Source organism: Marmota flaviventris, chromosome 13, assembly GCF_047511675.1.
Source record: "Marmota flaviventris isolate mMarFla1 chromosome 13, mMarFla1.hap1, whole genome shotgun sequence".
Taxonomy (NCBI): domain Eukaryota; kingdom Metazoa; phylum Chordata; class Mammalia; order Rodentia; family Sciuridae; genus Marmota; species Marmota flaviventris.
Genome location: NC_092510.1, coordinates 53,757,072 through 53,776,880, shown reverse-complemented (window position 1 = coordinate 53,776,880; position 19,809 = coordinate 53,757,072). Strand labels below are relative to the sequence as shown.

General features: G+C 36.2%; 1 protein-coding gene across 4 annotated transcripts in view; it reads left to right on the top strand.

Moving 5' to 3' along the window:
- The first annotated feature begins 1,185 nt into the window (after positions 1–1,185).
- Positions 1,186–19,809, top strand: part of Haus6 (HAUS augmin like complex subunit 6) — a 41,422-nt gene continuing 22,798 nt past the window's right edge. For 3 of the 4 annotated variants that reach the window (XR_011704115.1, XM_071600667.1, XM_027950620.3), the window contains exons 1-9: positions 1,186–1,568; positions 5,373–5,468; positions 7,640–7,718; positions 8,932–9,064; positions 11,273–11,420; positions 12,569–12,634; positions 12,946–12,994; positions 15,642–15,812; positions 19,290–19,483. Coding sequence is in view for 3 of the 4 variants with exons in the window: in XM_071600667.1 (XP_071456768.1) it covers positions 1,441–1,568; positions 5,373–5,468; positions 7,640–7,718; positions 8,932–9,064; positions 11,273–11,420; positions 12,569–12,634; positions 12,946–12,994; positions 15,642–15,812; positions 19,290–19,483 (1,064 nt within the window). In the remaining variant the exon portion in view is untranslated. The remainder of the gene's footprint in view (positions 1,569–5,372; positions 5,469–7,639; positions 7,719–8,931; positions 9,065–11,272; positions 11,421–12,568; positions 12,635–12,945; positions 12,995–15,641; positions 15,813–19,289; positions 19,484–19,809) is intronic. The other variant, XM_071600668.1, reaches the window with a different exon arrangement.

Sequence of the window (19,809 nt, the reverse complement as noted above, 5' to 3'; positions counted from 1 at the left end):
GTGGGTGGAATGTGTAAGATCAGGCAAGGCGGGCAGCGACCAAAGGAGGCAGATTTAAAAAGGCCGCTGAAGGAGGCTTTATTTGAGACTCACTCCCCAGTAGAGCTCCATCAGACCGACAGAGTGGACAGGAGAAGGCTCTGAGGAGAAACCCAGTGGGAGCTTGACCGGACTGGGCTTTTTTGGGACTTAAGGCAGGAAGGGAAGGGCTTGGGACAGGAAAAGGTGTTTTTGGGGTCCCTTGTCTAGCTGGAGTTGGTCAGGGGAGCTGGTTGAACTCCAGGATTGGCCAGGGAGTTCTGCTGATTGACAGGCATTAGTCAGGAGATGTTGCTGATTGGCAGACGTTTCTGTTGGCACATGATTGATGTTTCTTTCCCTATGGGCTGCTTTGTTCTAAGTCATTGCCACCGACCTGATAGAATGGAAGACAAAGTTATTGGAAAGCAGGCTAATTAATTGAGAGGCTAGGGTATTGAAAAGGTCACCTACCTGGATACTGATATCACCAAAACCTCTCACTAACAATGCTGGTGAGACAGGGAATTAAGTTGTAAATCTCAGGCTGAGGTCCAGTGATTCTAAGATCATATAGATGACCTCTATAAGAAGAGATAAACTTCGGAGGAGCTGGTTTTATTGAGGCAGGAGGCAATAATTGCCAGGAATGGCAACTTGAAATAAGGGGGATAAGCCATCCCAGCTCCAGGCCTGTTTTATAGGGGGTTTACCAAAGAGAACAGTTAAACATTGAGAATGCTGCAGGGGATACAGTATGCTTAGGAGAGCGTCAGATTTCAATTACAGAAAGAAGATGAAGGGAAGAGTTAGCATTTGATGGTAAAGATTTTGCTAATGATAGAACTGAGGCTTAGAAGTTAGGTGACTTGTTCAGGGTCAAATGCTCGGTGCTTTTCTCACTACATCGAGCCGCAGTACTCCGTCTGTGCCTTTTTGTCTGACTATTTAATAATCATACACAAGTAGTAGGAATCGCAAACGTCAAGGACTGGAAAGGCGCGGGCACGGGGACAGTCCCTACCCACGACGCATTGTGGGCCTTGTAGTTTCCCGCTGGGAGTGAACGGAAAGGCCGGGAATAGGGCGCGTTGCATGGCGGGAGATACAGTTCTCCAAGGAAGTCCCTCCTCCCCCGGAAGTTAGGCGGAGTCGGCGCACTCGGCTCTTCCTGAAGCGCGGGAGTCTTAGTTTGTGGTGTCTTCACTTAGCCAGCGGTGGCTGCACTGTCTTTCGACGCTCGTTTTTTCAGAGTCCTTTCGGCCATTTGAGACGAAATGGCTCCGGGCTGGAAAGCAGCGGGCGGTGGCAATGGAGGGGACCTCACTACATCAGGCTGAGGGTAGGGAGGGATATTGAGGGCCCTCACAGTCGCTTGAGCCGGCCTTTTCTTCCTTTGAAGTCACTGTAACTACCGTGAGGATGAGCTCTGCCTGGAGCGCTTCTTTTGAGAGGCAGCATCTCTGGATGTATCTGCTGGCGCTCGGATTCGAGCCGGGCCCGGCTACCATCGCCTGCGGAAAGATCGAGTCGCACACACACCTCGGAGTGTAAGGAGGCGGGGACCCAAGGGGCTGAGGGACCCTGAGCCGGGAGACTTATGGGTGGCCCGCCTTTCCCCAAACCCCCGGATCGATGAATCCGAGGCGGTTGAGCGGTTACTATGTGCCAGGCGCTGGCTACCAAGCCCCCGCTTCCGATTTCTGCCGGCTGGTGGCAGAGACTGACAGTATCAGTTATCTACCAGTGGCTTTGTAGAAAGGTAGTCTGAAGTTGGGGTAACCCTCTCTGGATGGTGGAGGTGGATGGTCTGTGAAATGGTGGGAGGAGGGGCGAATTGGTAGTGGAAAGGTGTGGGAAATGGGCATGCAAAGGTCTCTAGTACTCAAGGGAGCCTTTGACGGTAGTTAACTTTGTAACTTTTGCTTTTTGAATTAGGAAGCTAAGGCATGCCACAGTTGGCAAAAAAACAAACAAACGAACAACAACAACAAAAACTCCACACAGTAGAAATGGGCATTAAGATGAACAATATAATTCCCTTCCTTTACTTTTGCTACGGTTATGACCATGACAGTAAATACTTTGTTTCTATTTCTTTGTCTTAGTAATTTTAGACAGTATCTGTTATCTTCCCCGCTGAAGGCCAAGAATTTGGGACACATTGGCCATCTCTTGCCCTTCACAATCTATTTGATAATTGTAAATGATTTCAATTCATCTAGTTGCCATGTTTTAATAATGTGCTTAGATTTGATTCATCAATCTCAAAAATCTATGATTCTCAACTATGTAATTTCAAAATGAATGTAGCTGTTATTTATAAAATAATTGGTTCATTTATCTTTCCATCTTCCTTTTCTGCCTTCCCCTTCTTGACTTTTTTTTTTTTTCAGTTGTATTTTGACTTTTGCTATCAAAGTTTAGAGCTGTAATTAAGTTTTGTTTGGTTACTGTTTAGAAGTTAGAAGTTAATGCTATTAACATAAATGAAGGGCTTTGAATAGAAATCTATTCTAAAAACTGTTAATAGGTAGTATTTATCAGGTTATGATAGTGTCTTTATTAATAAATACTTCATTTATTTCATATGATTTGATGCCCTATAACACAGTCTCATTTTTTTCTGAACTGGCAGAGGCACTTGAAGCTTCTTCAGGGGTTCCATCACTGAGAATGGCTTTTGTTATCCTTCTTTCCAGTGTTTTGGCCGTCTTAATTTTCTCTTTGGTTTATCCATCAGTGCAATTGCATTCTGCCTTTGAAAAATTTAAAAAATATGTCAGGTTCTGGTCCAGTGATGGCAGTTTTTATTTTTCCCTCTCAACACAGATGTTTTTTTCCCCTACGTTATTAGAGTTGTTTTTGTCTGTTATTGGAGGGGATCTGTCATTGTGTAACAGATGTCTCCTGTAAAATAGTTTAAACATGAATGTAGCATCACATTTTCTTTAAAAATGTTTTAATTTTTTTATTTGCTTATATGGCAAAATTCTTTTTGGTTTGCAATTCTGTAAGATTCTAGTTGGGTGAGCATATAGTTGCTTAACCATTTCCTTATAAAGTTAAACACGCTATTGATATATGACCCAGCCAGTTCCATTGCATAGTATTTGCATTTTGAAAAGATCATGCTTGTTGCTTTACAGAGACTGGGTTAGAGAGAGAAGTTGGGCTTCATAGTTACCTATCTAGGCCTGAACTAAGGTGGCAGTGGGAATGGAAAGAAGTGAGATAATTTTTGTTCATTCAACAGGTTCAATTAATTTTTTTCATTCATTATTTTTTTGGGAATCAAACCCAGGGAGCCCTGCAGGCTAGCTGAGTGCTTTAACACTGATCTACATTCTCAGCCCTCTTAAAAAAAAAAAAAAAAATTGAGACTGTGTCTTGCTAAGTTGTTAGGGCTGGCCTAAACTTGCAACCTTCCTGCCTCAGCCTCCAGAGTAGCCAAGATCACAGGCATGAGCCACCATAAATAAATATCAACAGATATTTATTGAATTTGATATGATATTGGACCTGGGTGTACAGTGGTGAAGAGAATAGATGTAAACTTTTCTTAATAAATTTTAAGTCTAGTTGAGTGAATAAATCTGCAATAAATGTCTTATTAGAGATTACGGTAAGTGTCACAGACAAGAACAGTGTCTTCTGTGAGAAAAATAACAGATTTCGGAGATGATAAGGAAGTAGAATAGATGGAGCTTCATTTGTATTGCTTGAGGAATACAGACCTTCTAGAGACAAAAGAGTTTGACATATGGATAGGAATGGGAAGTTAAGCACGAAAATAGTAATACTAAGTTAAAAATTCACTTGATTTGATTCCTTGGAAATATATTTGATGCTTTGCTTTTCGTGTTAACTTTTTTTTTTTTTTTTTTTTGGTGGTGTTGTAGTAGATAAAACCTGGAGCCTTCTATATGTTAAGCAACAGTTCTATCACTGAACTATACCTTCAGCTTTTATATTAACTCTTGATTTCTTATAGCTGTGTGACATTTCTTATGGGTTTAGTGGGTCTTTTGTTTTTGTTTTTTTTCATATGTGTGTGTGTGTTTTAGGCTTTGTTTTGATTAATTAGGGAAACTGGAACAATAAAAACTTAATGGATTTGCTAGCATTATATCATAAGGATGGTTCTGGGAATAAAATCTAGTTGTAAAAACCCTGGACTTGGGGAGCTGGGGATAAGTCTGGCATGCACAAGGCCCTGAGTTCAATCCCCAACACCACAAAAAAAAAAAAAAAAAAAAAAGAGAGAGAGAGAGAGAGACCCTAGATTTGGGTTTTGGGTCATGGACATATTCAAGTCAGTACTTTCCTACACAAACACACACACACACACACACACACATATTTATTTTTTCTTTTCCTTATTTGGTACCTGGGATTGAGCCCAGGTGTGCTTAACCACTGAGCCACGTCCCCAGTTTGTTTATATATATATAAATTTTATTTAGAAACAGGGTCTCCCTAAGTTGCTGAGGGCCTTGCTATGTTGCTGAGGCTGGCTTTGAACTCTCAATTCTTCTGCTTCAACCCCCCAAGCTGCTGGAATTATAGGAGTGCACTGCTGCGCTGGGCTGATTATGTTTTTTTTTTTTTTTTGGTACCGGGGATTGAATTCAGGGGCCACTGAGCCACATCCCCAGCCCTATTTCGTATATCAGAGACAGGGTCTCACTGAGTTGCTTAGCACCTTGTGGTTGCTGAGGCTGGCTTTAGACTCACAATTCTCTTGTCTCAGCCTCCCAAGCCACTGGGATTACAGGCAAGTGCCACTGCGCCTGGCTGGGCTGGTTAGTTTTGAACAAGTATATTAATTTCTCTAAATTTAAGTTCCTCCACTGTGTAATGAGGTTAATCAAATTACTATCTATTACCATTAGGATTAAATAAAATAATGCATGTTAAAGCTAACAGCATAAGACTTATAACCTTATGTGCTAGTGAAAATTAGATGAATTACTACCTGTAAAAGGCTTAAAATAATGCCTGAGAAAAATGAAATATTAAAAAAAATTATCTATTTTTTATGTTATTTATTGATTGTTGGTTGGTATTGTCTTCATATCAAGGTTTTCCTTCCCTTTCTGTAGAATGTTTTCACTGCAATAAAGCAAGGCCAGTTTTCTTCTATTGGATCTGTGTTTTCAGAATCAGGAATAAAAATTTGTATGTTCTGAATCGGTTATAAAATGTACATGACTGAAAAATTAATTTGCCTTGACCTCTTGAAGAGAATGAAAAAATATTAACTTGTGTCAAACTCTTACACAGCTTTTGATGCTGTTTTATTAATCATTTCCTTTTTCTCTTCCTACTTCTTTTTAATTTTAAACCACTAGGAATATGTTTGATAAACTGAACCGAGATGCCTTTCAAATAGTTTCTTATTTTTTGTTTCAAACGCTGGACCAGTCACTCACCAAAGAAGTTTTTAAGTAAGGAAAAATTATTTATTTCATTTTATTTTCTTGATGTAAGCCAGAATTTTAACTTGTTGAAGATTAACTATTGTTTTGAATGGATATTGCAAAATTCAGGTTTGAGTCTTAGAAATTTAGTGCTTAACTTTGTGTGTGTGTGTGTGTGTGTGTGGTACTGATGGTTGAACCTAGAGATGCTTTACCACTTGAGCTATATGCCCAGCCCTTTTTTATTTTTTATAACATATAATATATTCATAGAAAAATTAAGTATACGTAGGGGAAAAGGACAAAGGATGAAATGTCAACAGTGATACTGTCAGATTGGTGGGTTTAGGAATTAGATATACTTCCTTACCTTTTCTAGTATTTCTTGAAATGCTTAAAACAAGCCATAAGGTTTTAATCGGTAAAATTTTTGAAAATGTATTTTTATTTGGCAAAGCCCTATACTGTAATGATAGGGATTTCAAAGAAGTGTTTCAAATATACCCGCTTTTCTGGACACTTAAAACTTATAAATGAAGGTAAAAGGTTAATAGTAAATTATACAAAATGAATGTAATGTCCGAACCCTGGATTTATTTGTCAAACATATTCCTTATGTTTATTTTTATATGTTGCCATTGGTGGCCTTGAAATTGCAATCCTCCTGCCTTGCCTCCTGAGTTGCTGGGACTACCAGCCATGTGTGCCACATACGGCAATGTTTAACTTTTATATATATGGGTGATTGTTTTGGGTACTTACCTTAAAATCATTATGTATTTCATAGGTAATATAGGTTTTGTTTCATAAAATTAGTTCCTAACAATCTTCATGGTCTTAATTAGCAAAATAATTAACTGATACCAGTCTGTTTATAAATTTAATTTTGCCCCCCATCCCCTTTTGGTACAGAGGATTGAACCCAGGGCTCTTAACCACTGAGCCACATCCCCATCCCTTTTCAATATTTCATTTAGAGATAGGATCTTGCTGAATTGCTTAGGGCCTTGCTAAGTTACTGAGGCTGGCTTTGAACTCACGATCCTACTGCCACAGCCTCTCCAATCACATGTGCTGCTGCACCCAGCTTGTCCTATTTTTTAAGTTAATTACCCCAAGCCTTACTACTTCTATAGGCAGTGTTATTTATTTTGTCTATTTTAACTTTCCAGTGCTCTGTAAATCCTTAATATTTTGTTCAGTGATATGTTCTAAAGTGTCAGTTGTTATAGGCAAAAATCATTCCTGTTAAGTTTAGCCTGTGCTAAGTTTAAGATGATTGTAAAAATGTAAACACCCAGTAGTCTAAGTTCTAAGTTATTTTGTATGTAATTTTGAGTTTTTTCTGTCTGAAATAATGTTCAGATTGTGTTAATATTTATATTGCGCTGTCAAACGTTTTATATAGAAACCACAAATAAATTAGAATAAATAAATCTCTAGCAATCATACTCTCATGCAATCCTTCTCCTTCTCTCATCATGTAGATACATTAAATTTTTTTCCTTTACTATCTTCTCCCTTTTGGGCTGGGGATGTGGCTCAAGCAGTAACACGCTCGCCTGGCATGTGTGCGGCCCGGGTTCGATCCTCAGCACCACATACAAACAAAGATGTTGTGTCTGTCGAAAACTAAAAAATAAATATTAAAATTCTCTCTCTCTCTCTTAAAAAAAAATATCTTCTCCCTTTAATATACTAGTTTATACCATCTTTATGCCTTGGTCAAGTGAATCCATTGAGAGCTTTGTCTTTTATTTTCAGTACTTTTAAATACCTGCTTCTTAATTATTTGTATGTATATGTATTAAATTTATTCATTAGTTATTCATATATATATTCCTTAACTGCACTAATCTCAACCCTATAGATAAAAATACCCAATTTCTTAGATTGGTATCTATCTAGGTGAAATGTAAGAACTTTACATTTTTTAAAATAAATATTTTTTTTTAGTTGTAGGTGGACACAATATCTTTATTTCATTTTTATATGGTGCTGAGGATGGAACCCAGTGCCTCATGTGTGCTAGGCGAGTGCCCTACCACTGAGCCACAACCCCAGCCCCTAAGAATGTTACATTTAATCTGTTTTGCTTTAATGTTCTTAGTATAGGAAATAAATTTGATGTGATTTTAAATTTTGCTGAGTTTGATTTTTTTGAGTATATGAGTGTAATGCTATTATTATTTTTAAAGATTTTGCTGGCCTCCATTTGATCAAAAAAGTGACAGTGAATTCCGGAAACACTGCTGTGAGTGGTTAAAAAAGATTTCTGTAAGTATTCTCTTTTTGGAAGATGAAGACTTTAAGAAATTAAAAGCTGTTAAAAACTACATCTGGAGCTGGGGTTGTGGCTCAATGGTAGAGTGCTTGCCTTGCACTTATGAGGCACTGGGTTCGATCCTTAGCACCACATAAAAATAAATAAAATGAAGGTGTTAAAAAAAATTTAAAAAAACTGCATTAACGTTTTGGATGTAAATCTTTTTCATTGGTATTGAGTATTCTACTACTGAGTTTCGTCCCCAGTTCTTTTTTTTTTCTTGGCTGGAAATTGAACCCATGGGTGTTTAACCACTGAGCCACATTCCCAGCCCTTTTTATATTTTATTTGAGACAGGGTCTCTTGAAGTTGCTTAGGGCCTTGCTAAGTTGCTGAGGCTGCCTTTGAACTCACAATCCTCTAGCCTTAGCCTTCCAAGCCACTGGGATTACACATGTGCATGACTACTTCTGGCTTCCAGTTCTTTTTATTTTCTATTTTGAGATAGGGTCTTAATAAATTGCCATGGCTGTCCTTGGACTTAAGATCCTCCTGCCTCTGCCTCCTGAGTCACTAGGATTATAGGTGTGCATCACTATGCCTGGAGAGAGAGAGAGAGAGAGAGAGAGATTGATTTATTTATTTAATGTTTCTAGTTGTAGATGGACACAATACTTTTATTTTATGTATTTATTTTTTATGTGGTGCTGAGGATTGAACCCAGTGCCTCACATGTGCTAGGCAAGTGTTGTACCATGAGCTACAACCCCAGTCCCTACGTAAAATATTTTTTGGCCAAGATTATTTCAGTATGTTTCTTTAAATAACATCAGTGGTTAGAGCTTATTTAATTATAATTATCTTTTTGACCAAATACATGTAGAGTTTAGAAAAACCAAACAATGTGTGGTTCAAACAGAATAATCCTGGTAAATTTTTTTATGCTTCAAAAATAGTATGATGTGAGGAGGGAGTGGGTTGGGGTGGTGATTGGCCCTCTCTGCCCATGTTCCACTTTGCAATGGACTTGGATTTATTCAAGCCTTATGCTACGAGGAGGGGTTGCTAATGATTAGTACTGATGATTGAGCTTTCCCTTAAAGTAAAGTCCTCCTGATATATAGCCATTTTCAAGATTGTCACTCTTTAAAAAAAGTACTTGATATAAATATGAGAATTATTGTTGATAAGGTTTTCAACTCATCTTGTCTCTTCTCTTCATAGGCTGAATGTGGAAATAGCTTTCCTCAAGTTGTTGGTTCATTGTTTTTGTCTCCTGGTGGTCCTAAGTTTATTCATCTGATGTATCATTTTGCAAGATTTGTTGCATTAAAATATATTAAAACCAATTCTAAAAGTAAGTAAATCTTATAGTAGGATTTTTGTTGTTGTTGTTGTTTTGATACCAGGGATTGAAATCAGGGGCACTCGACACTAAGCCACATCCCCAACCCTATCTTTTGTATTTTATTTAGAGACAGGGTCTCACTGAGTTTCCAAGCACCTCGCTGTTGCTGAGGCTGGCTTTGAACTCGAGATCCTTCTACCTCACCCTCCTGAGCGTGAGGATTACAGGTGGATGCCCCGTGCCTGGCTTGTTTGGTTTTGATTCTTAATTTTTTTTCTTTTTTTTGTGGTACTGGGAATTTAATCCAGGAGTGCTTTACCACTAAGTTAAGTTGTTGAGGCCATCCTTGAACTTGGGATTCTCCTGTCTCAGCTTCCTGAGTCACTGAGATTACAGGCATGTGCCATTGTGCCTAGTGTGATTCTTAAATTGTTAATATTCTTCACAGTTTTAAAATCAAGAGGTTTTTAATAAAGCAAGATAAGTTAAAATATTAATTTACCTCAAAAATCAAATAGTTCATATTTTACTGGAATTATATGTTGAAATCTCAAAGTGAATCTTGGTTACTATTTACATTATTTTATATATGTTATTATGTTTTAATATAGGAGTTTGGCTTTCCGTAGAAGCCAGATAATAAACATTTTAGAATTATGAGCCACCTAGAGTCTCTGTTGAATATCTCTTTGTTTTGTTTTTACAACCCTTAAATGTAGAAACCATTCTTACCTTATTGGGCTGTCAAAAATAGCAGGTGGGCCAAATTAGGCTTGCAGGTTATAATTTTTGATCTCTAATACATAGTGTTGAATGAGTTAGAAATTTATTTTTGTTCCTAGTAATGTGTTGGAAATTTCTGTTTTGAATGGATTTGATTAATTTACCAGTATGATATATGTATACATATTTGAATACATAGGCTGATATATGTGTAATGTTTGCACTGTAACTTTTTTTTATGTTGTTGACAGTGACAGTCTCATTGAATTTCTGAGGCTACTTGTGATCTTGCTACTTCAGACTCCCAAATTGCTAGGATTATGTGTGTGTGCCACCAGCTTGATTATACCTCATCTCCTATTTTGGGTACCAGAGATTGAACCCAGGGTTTCTTTTTTTTTTTTAATTTTTTTTTTGAACCCAGGGTTTCTTAACCTCTGAACCACATCCCCAGCATCCCCCGCCCCGCTTCTTTTGCTATCCCTGATTGAACCCAGAGGTGCTTCAACACTGAGCCACATCCCCAGCCCTTTTTATATTTTATTGTGAGACAGGGTCTTGTTAAGTTGTTTAGGGCCTTGCTAAATTACTGAGGCTAGTTTTGAATTTGTGATCCTCCTGCTTCAGCATCATGAATTCTGGGATTACAGGCATGTGCCATCTGCTTGGCCCTTTTTTGTTGTTTTGTTTTGTTTTATTTTATTGTGGTGCTAGGGATTGAACCCAGGGCCTTGTGCATGCAAGGCAAGCACTCTACCAACTATTATATCTCCAGCCCTTATATTTTGACATAGAATCTCTTCAGGGCTTTGCTAAATTGCTGAGGTTGGTCTTGAACATGCAATCCTCCTGCTTTAGCCTCCTGAGTTGCTGGCTTTATAGTCATGGGGCACTGTGCCTGGCTCCTCATCTCTTTTTATCTCTCTCTCTCTCTCTCTCTGCCTCTGCCATGCTGGGGATTAAACTCTGGGCCTTGAGTATGTTAGGTTAATACTCTGCTCTGACCTACGTCCCTAGCCTTACCTTATCTCTTTTAGTTAACTTTCCTTTCTTTGCTGTTAAAAGATCTTGTTAAAAAGCCTAATAGCTCATATATATAACAATGTGTTTGTTCAGAGAATCTCTGCCAGATAATTATATTAAAAAAACTTCGCTTTTGATAACCTTTTTAGTTAAACTAGTTTTAAAAAAGGTTATCTTGGTTTCATTAACATTTAGTTTTATCTTTTTATGTATTATGTGTGTGGTATAATAGCTTTTAAGGAATTGTTAGTTACATGATGTTTATTTCTTAAAATTAAATTTTTATTTTTTTGAGAAGGGGTTTTGCTGGGTTGCCCAGCTGGCCTTGAACTCCTAGGCTTATGTGATCCTTCTTCCTCAACCTTGTGAATGCTGAGACTACAAATGTACACCACTGCACCTGGTAAAAATTGAACACTTTTCATATTTATTAGCTTATAAGTCTGTTTTCTTATATTGTCTTCCATGTAGATTCTTCTCTACATTTTACAGAAACATTTAATGTAAAGCCACAAGATATGCACAAGTGCATGGCCAGATGGCATGTTTCACGTAACAGATTTTTACAAATTTTGCAAAGAGAAGATTATGTTACCCAACAATATCAGGAAAATGCACAGTAAGTAGTATTTTGATAGAAAATATTTCCTTTCTTTGTGAACACATGTCATCAAATGTGACTTCAGTAGAAATATGAAATTGCATTTACTATTTGTTTTGTAGTCTAGGGATTGATCTTAGGGCCTCACACATAGTAGGCAAGAGCTCTTCCACTGAGCTACAGTGAACTACACTCCCAGCCCTTTGTTTACATTTTGAAATCAGATAACTTGTGAATAAAGTATTTTTAAGCTCTAGGCATATTGTAAATGAAAGTTTAGAGAAAAGGATAAAGTCACTTTAGTTAAAAAATTTAATTTCTTATGTGCTTTTTCTTTTTTTATGAAATATATTTTTTACGCTGAAATTGTGGTCATTTTATTTTGTATCCTTTTTGGACTTGATATTTCATTCTATAAATTTTTACATTATTACTTTTTTTTGTACCAGGGATTGAACCCAGGGGCACTTAATCACAGAGCTACCTCCCCAGCCCATTTTAAAATATTTTATTTAGAGACAGAGCCTCACTAATCCGGTAAGGCTGGCTTTGAAGTGCCTCAGTCTCCAAGACACTGGGATTATAGATGGGCGCCACCAAGCGCAATTAATGTATTACTTTCAATGTGTATTTATTAGTTTTTTGAGTAGATATTTTATTAAGTAAATGCTTCTTTAAGTAGATATTCCATATTTAACTTTCTTTTTTTTTTTGCATTGCTAGGAATTAAACGTAGGGCCTTGTGCATGTGAGGCAGGCATTCCACCACTGAGCTATATCCCTAGCTCCCTTAAGATAATTTTTCAAATGATTGTTACTAATAATGCTACAGAATCCTTTGAAATTACCTTAAAATGGAAATGTTGCCTGACTATATTTTATAATATTTAAGTTTACCCTCTAGATATATGAGATAAGGATAAGAGAGTAATCTTATTGACCTCCACCATTCTACTCAATGAATTCAGAATATTAGCCTACAAATTGTTGTTCATCTCAGTAGTACCTTATATGTTACATCCTCATGTAACTACTGAAGGGAGTCCAGAGTCTTGGTTGACTATTGGGTGTCTCTAGAAGCAAGGATATAAAAAGGGAATATATTTAAATGGGTTTTGATGGCTAATTGTAATGGAATTATAGTTGACATTTTATATGTTTTCCAGATTATCAGTTAAGCAAGTACGAAATTTGAGATCAGAATGTATAGAACTGCAAAACCAAATAAAAAAGTAAGTGACTTTTAGAGCTGGAATTGGCTTATATGTATTCTATAGAAGTTGCATTTTATTTGTTTGAAGAAACAGATTCTCAGAAACATTAATTAAAATAATATGTCAGTAGCTAGATGATGATAGGATTAGAGCATAGCTCTGATTTCTAATCCAGTCTTAAAAATTATTGTTGCTTTGAGCTTGAATTTTATTTTTATTATAATTTTTTAATTGGAATGACTATTAGTAGGTGGGTTTGTGGACCAATTTGGATATTAAATCACTGTGTAATTTTCTTATGACTAATTAGATTATTTAATTTTTGCTAGAATGGAACCCTGTGAGGATGAAAGTAACATACAAGAGAAAATTCAAAAGGTGAGACAACTTTGAAGGGACATATTGAGTCTTTTTGACTTTTGTGATATGCGATAATTGCTTAATTGGACTATTTTTTAATATATATCTACACACACACTTATTTATTTATTTATTCATTCATTCATTCATTCATTCATTCATTCATTCAAAGAGATAGGGTTTCACTTTGTTGCCCAGGCTGGCACTGAATTCCTGGGAGTCAGTGATCCTCTTGCCTCAGTCTCCAGAGTAGCTGGAATGATAGACATGTGCCACCATACCTGGCAACTGTATTCTATTTTCTTTTTGCAGTTTCTTTTTGTAGTAATACTACTTTTTTTTTTCTTTATGCTCTTTTTAGATGATATATAAGACAATATCAGTAAGATGCTAGTAAAACTTTGAATATAATAAAAATAGTGGTTTATAATTTATATGATTAAGTACACATGCAAAATTTGTTTTAAATGATGAATTTAAAATCTTTATTCCAGCAAGAAAAATTCTGCTTGATTATAACTTAATTCCTGGTATTAATTTAGCTAAATAAAATAAATTAGCTGAAGGGAGATGGTAAATTTAGGAAAATATATTTTTTTGGTACTGAGGTTCTTTACCCCTGATCCACAAGCATTTTTATTTTTTATTTTGAGTCAGGGTCTCACTAAGTTGTGTAGGGTCTCACTAAATTGTTGTGGTTATCTTTGAACTTGTGATCCTTCTGCCTCAGCCTCCCGAGTTGCTGGGATTACAGGTGTATGCTATTGTGTAGGACAGTGAGTATTTATTGATTGCCTTCTATGTGCCAGGCATCTTCTAGATATTTGGACTACAATAATGAAGAAACAGCCAAAGTTACTTTCGTTATGGATCTTTTAATTTTGTGAATAGGAACATTCTTACTATTGAATGCAATATCACTGATGATAAATTTAATAGGTTGGTATGAAACCTATTAATATTTTACATCGTTCTGTCCTGAATATGGTTATTATTCATTTCCCCTGAGTCCATCAGCTTTGAGTCATTAATAGACAAAATTCTAGACTTGTAAAAATTGAGAACTGGATACAGGATGATTATGAATTAGGAGGGAATCCCATCCTGTGAGACCAAGAGGCCACCAACCAAGTCTATGTTTGGGGACAACTTTACCTTGTTATGCAGCACTTTAATTAGAGATATACTTCAACAGATTTTTCCAAGTAAGAAGAATACGGTAAACATGACTACACCCATGTTAGTGTAGTCTTCTCATGATTCAGATAAGATAATGAATAATCTAAATACAAAAAATGTGCAAATCATAATATATAGCCTGTCAAATCTTCAATCTAGATGAACCGTTGTTTCCAGTTTTAACTATTACAAATAAAAGTTCTAGAATGTTTTTGTTAATGTTCTTATTTTAATTGATATAAATAATGATAATGCTTTTTTAGGGGTACAATGCGCTATGTTGATCTTTATGTAAATTTAAAAGATTTAAAATTTAAAAAATTTAGTCAAGTGAGTAACATTGATTACCTTACCAATTTATCATTTTTTTTTTGACATGGGAATGTTAAAATCTATTAGCAGTTTTGAAATATGTATTGTTAATAACTGGTCACCATGCAGTGCAATAATCCATTAAAACTTTTTTCTCTGGTCTATCTGAAACTTTGATAAATATACTGTGGAAATTCTTGTATATGTATTTCTTTTTTAAATTGTTTTTTCTTTTTTTTGTTGATGGATCTTTATTTTATTATTTATATGCTGTGCAGAGGATCGAACTCAGTGCCTCAACATGCTAGGCAAGCACTCTACCACTGAGTTAAAACCCCAGCCCTTGCACAAGCATTTCAGTGAACATAGGTTAATATAGGCCTGAGAGTTTCTGCTTTTAGAGAAGCATAATTATATTTTAACTTTTCTGAAATCTGAATGACTTAAGATAAATGTTTAGTAGTATTTCTTTTCTCTTGAAAACTTTTTTTATTATTTTTCTTGAAAATTCTCCATTAAGATTAATGACATTTTTAGAATACAGAAAATACTAATTGTATCTTGGTATAAAGATTTTTTTTTGAAAATTATAATTGATCTAGATTCTTCTGAGAAATTATTTCATTTTCAAGCCCTTTAAAAGTAATATCAATGCTTTTAAACTATTAGAATTAGTAGTTTAATTTTCTCACTGGAATTCATCCCAGGAAATTTACTTATTAACTAGCAGTGAGCAAATATTTATGCTTACATTTCTTTAATATATGTATAATTATTATTATTTTTTGGTACCAGAGATTGAACAACTGAGGGACACTTCCGCACTGAGCCGCATCCCTAGCCAAATTTTGTATTTAGAGACAGGATCTCACTGAGTTGCTTAGCGCCTTGCAGTTGCTGAGGCTGGCTTTGAATTTGCGGTCCTTCTGTTTCAGCCTCCCGGCCACTGGGATTACAGACATGTGCCACTGTGCCCAGCCATTTTTCTACTTTGAGACAGAGTCTTGCTAAGCTGCTTAGGGCCTTGCTAAATTGTTGAGGCTGGCTTTGACTTGGGATCCTCCTGCTTCAGCCTCCTGAGCCACTGGGATTATAGGTGTGCACTACGGTGCCTGACTTACTGTATGTATAAACTGTATGTAGACTTTGATATTTCATTTGTTTCTTTTTAAAGGTTCGGTCTTTGTGGACTTCAGTCAATGAAACACTCATGTTTTTGGAAAAAGAGAGAGAAGTTGTTAGTTCAGTCCTTAGTCTTGTTAACCAGTATGCTTTAGATGGATCTAATGTCATTATTAATATTCCAAGGCTCTTACTTGACAAAATAGAGAAACAAGTGTGTCAGGTAAGCATTAATATTTTCTTTTTTTTTTTGTCTTTTAATGTGTGGGTTTTTTTTTTTTTTTTTAATTTTTTATTGTGGGTTGTTCAAAACATTACAAATTTCTTGACATATCATATTCCACACTTTGATTCAAGTGGGTTATGAACTCCCACCTTCACCCCATACACAGATTGCAGAATCACATCAGTTACACATCCATTGATTTACAAATTGCCATACTAGTGTCTGTTGTGCTCCACTGCCTTTCCCATCCTCCACCCTCCCCCCTCCCCACCTCTCCCCTCCCCTCCCCTCCTCTCTCTCTACCTCCTCCACTGTATAACCCTGAGGGTCTCCTTCCATTACCATGCAATTTCCCTTCTCTCTCCCTTTCCCTCCCACCTCTCATCCCTGTTAAATGTTAATCTTCTTCTCCTGTTCTTCGTCCCTACACTGTTCTTAGTTACTCTCCTTATATCAAAGAAGACATTTGGCATTTGTTTTTTAGGGATTGGCTAGCTTCACTTAGCATAATCTGCTCTAATGCCATCCATTTCCCTGTAAATTCTATGATTTTGTCATTTTTTAATGCAGAGTAATACTCCATTGTGTATAAATGCCACATTTTTTTTATCCATTCGTCTATTGAAGGGCATCTAGGTTGGTTCCACAGTCTTGCTATTGTGAACTGTGCTGCTATGAACATCGATGTAGCAGTGTCCCTGTAGCATGCTCTTTTTAGGTCTTTAGGGAATAGACCAAGAAGGGGAATAGCTGGGTCAAATGGTGGCTCCATTCCCAGCTTTCCAAGAAATCTCCATACTGCTTTCCAAATTGGCTGCACCAATCTGCAGTCCCACCAGCAATGTACAAGTGTACCCTTTTCCCCACATCCTCGCCAGCACTTGTTGTTGTTTGACTTCCTAATGGCTGACAATCTTACTGGAGTGAGATGGTATCTTAGGGTGGTTTTGATTTGCATTTCTCTGACAGCTAGAGATGTTGAGCATTTTTTCATGTACTTGTTGATTGACTGTATGTCCTCCTCTGAGAAGTGTCTGTTCAGGTCCTTGGCCCATTTGTTGATTGGGTTGTTTGTTTTCTTATTGTCTAATTTTTTGAGTTCTTTGTATACTCTGGATATTAGGGCTCTATCTGAAGTGTGAGGAGTAAAGATTTGTTCCCAGGGTGTAGGCTCCCTATTTACCTCTCTTATTGTTTCTTTTGCTGAGAAAAAACTTTTTAGTTTGAGTAAGTCCCATTTGTTGATTCTAGTTATTAACTTTTGTGCTATGGGTGTCCTATTGAGGAATTTGGAGCCCGACCCCACCGACTGTAGATCGTAGCCAACTTTTTCTTCTATCAGACGGCGCGTCTCTGATTTGATATCAAGCTCCTTGATCCATTTTGAATTCACTTTTGTGCATGGCGAGAGAAAGGGATTCAGTTTCATTTTGTTGCATATGGATTTCCAGTTTTCCCAGCACCATTTGTTGAAGATGCTATCCTTCCTCCATTGCATGCTTTTAGCCCCTTTATCAAATATAAGATAGTTGTAGTTTTGTGGATTGGTTTCTGTGTCCTCTATTCTGTACCAAGCATTAATATTTTCTAAAAAGCTTTTGGAAAAGCTCCATGCAGTGATTTTATATGTTAAGTTTGATTTTCTAGAAATATTTTTCTACTGTTTTCAAATTTTAATTTTGTGAATATATGTAGTAAAATCTTCTTAAAGAGGGTACTTTTAAAGGGGTATGTATTTATTACTGTCAACTTTTATTATTTGTCTATACCTTATACATCACACGGTATAGAGAGGACAGGATTATTTAGTAGGTAGATAGTACTGTACTAGTTCTTAATAAATTCTCAAAGAGAAAAGTTATCTCTAAAAAGTCTTCATACTGTTTTATTTTTTATCTGTCAAACATTCCATTTTATTTATTTTTTCCTCCTCTCATGGTACTGGGGATTGAACTCGGGGGTCTCGTACCTCTGAGCTACATTTCTAGCCCTTTTTGGTTTTTATTTTGGTAAAATAAGGTTTTATTTAATAAGAGTTTCATTAAGTTGCAGAAGCTGGCCTGAACTTGTGATCTTCCTATCTCAGCCTTCCATGTAGTACACTGTTGCACCCAGTTAAGATTTCTTTTAGTGTTGTGATATCCAGTGTCTGTTTTTTTTTCTTTTTTTTTAGACTGCTGATCTTAGTGTTTTTTTTTTTTTTAATGGTTCATTTTTCTCTGTCTAGCTCGCTTGCTTGTTATTTATTTATTTATTCATTCATTCTGGAGATTGAACTCAAGGGCTTTTTACCACTGAGCTACATTCCCAATCTTTTTTATTTTGGGACTTAGTTTCTCTAAATTGCTGAGGGCCTTGCTGAATTGAGGTTGACCTCAAAGTTGTGATCTTTTTGCCTCAGCCTCCTGAATTGCTGGGAATACAGGTGTGCCCATCTCTATCTAGCTTTTAAATGAAAAGGTTTTCCATGGTTCCTTTGATGCCTGTTTTTCTTTTCCCCTCATTACAAATCTACTTGTATTTTCTTAACAATTCCATGGTTTTCCTTACAATAATATTACCAAGTTGATATTTCTAGTTTCTGCCCTTCAACTAAATTCCATCTGGATAGTTTATTTTCTTATAGTAATCATGACTTATTTAGTATCTACTATATACATGGTATTGATTCTAACACAGGGATTACAAAGATTAAATATGGTTGTGACTCTGGAAAGCTTTAATAGGTAGCATGATAGGCCCATCAAATTCAAAGTACATAAAAACCAAGATGCATAAACTTAGATTTCTGTAGAGAATACAGGCAATAGGTGTGGAGTACATTAATTATCTATAACAATAGGGAGAAGATAGGAAGCGATGAGGTCTTGGAGAAAATTACTGTAATATTCGTGGTGAAATTTATGATTTAAAAAATACTGGTAACTAGGGACTGGGGTATAGTTCATTGATAGACTACTTCATAGTATGCAAGAGACCCTGGGTTCTTGCCCAGGGTCTAGCTGTGCAGGCATATACTCTAGCTGTGCAGGCCAAATGGACATGACCCAATTTTGGAAGCAGCTTTTAGGAGTCATCAGTTTGTAACTCTTTTTTTAAAAAAAAATTTGTTTTAGTACTGGGGATTGAGCCCAGGGCTTTGCACATGTTAGGCAAGTGCAAAGCTACACCCCCAGCCCAGATTTTAACTTTTGATTAAAAAATGAACTCCTGATCTCTTTGCCAAACTGCTCTTTCTTCTAAATCTTGATTTTTTTCTTTCCATCTGTTTGATTTCTTTTACTCTGGTTTTCAACCTTTGCAACATATAAAAATGTAGCACGATGGTATATTAGTTAGATTGAAATTATTTATAAAGTTTTGTGTTAGGGTGAGCTTTTTATGTAACAGTAAAAAGATAGATATATTTATGTAACAATTTATTATCTGAGGAACCTATAGTTTTTTACTTTTTTTCCCCCTTTGATTCTTTAGATGCATATGGGAAGTGTTTATGAGGCTGGAAAATTGAATCTCTTAACAGTAATTCAGTTGTTAAATGAAGTCCTGAAAATAATGAAATATGAATGTTGTCAGGCTGACCAAGCAAGATTGACAATAGACCTTCACTACCTTGAAAAAGAGACCAAATTGCAAAGGGAAAGATTATCAGATCTGAAGCATATGAGGTACACTAGAAAGATCTTTTTTTTAAATTTTAGTATGAGAGGAATAGACTGGCTTTCTCAGCAAAATTCTTGTATAGATAATGCCTGTTCAGCTTTGTCAAACAAGTGTGAAATTTTTAATGTAACTTTGTAATCAACCCAGACCCATGAAGTAGAAAGTTAATGCAGTTTTTTCTTCTTTATATGGAATACATTATTTTTCACTGATAATTTATGAAATAATTTTAACTTTTCTCCTTTTGTGTATGTGTGCGCATATATATGTCATATAATAATAAAACTGAACTTCAGCAAAGGTTTTTTTTTTTTTATACTGGAGATTTAAC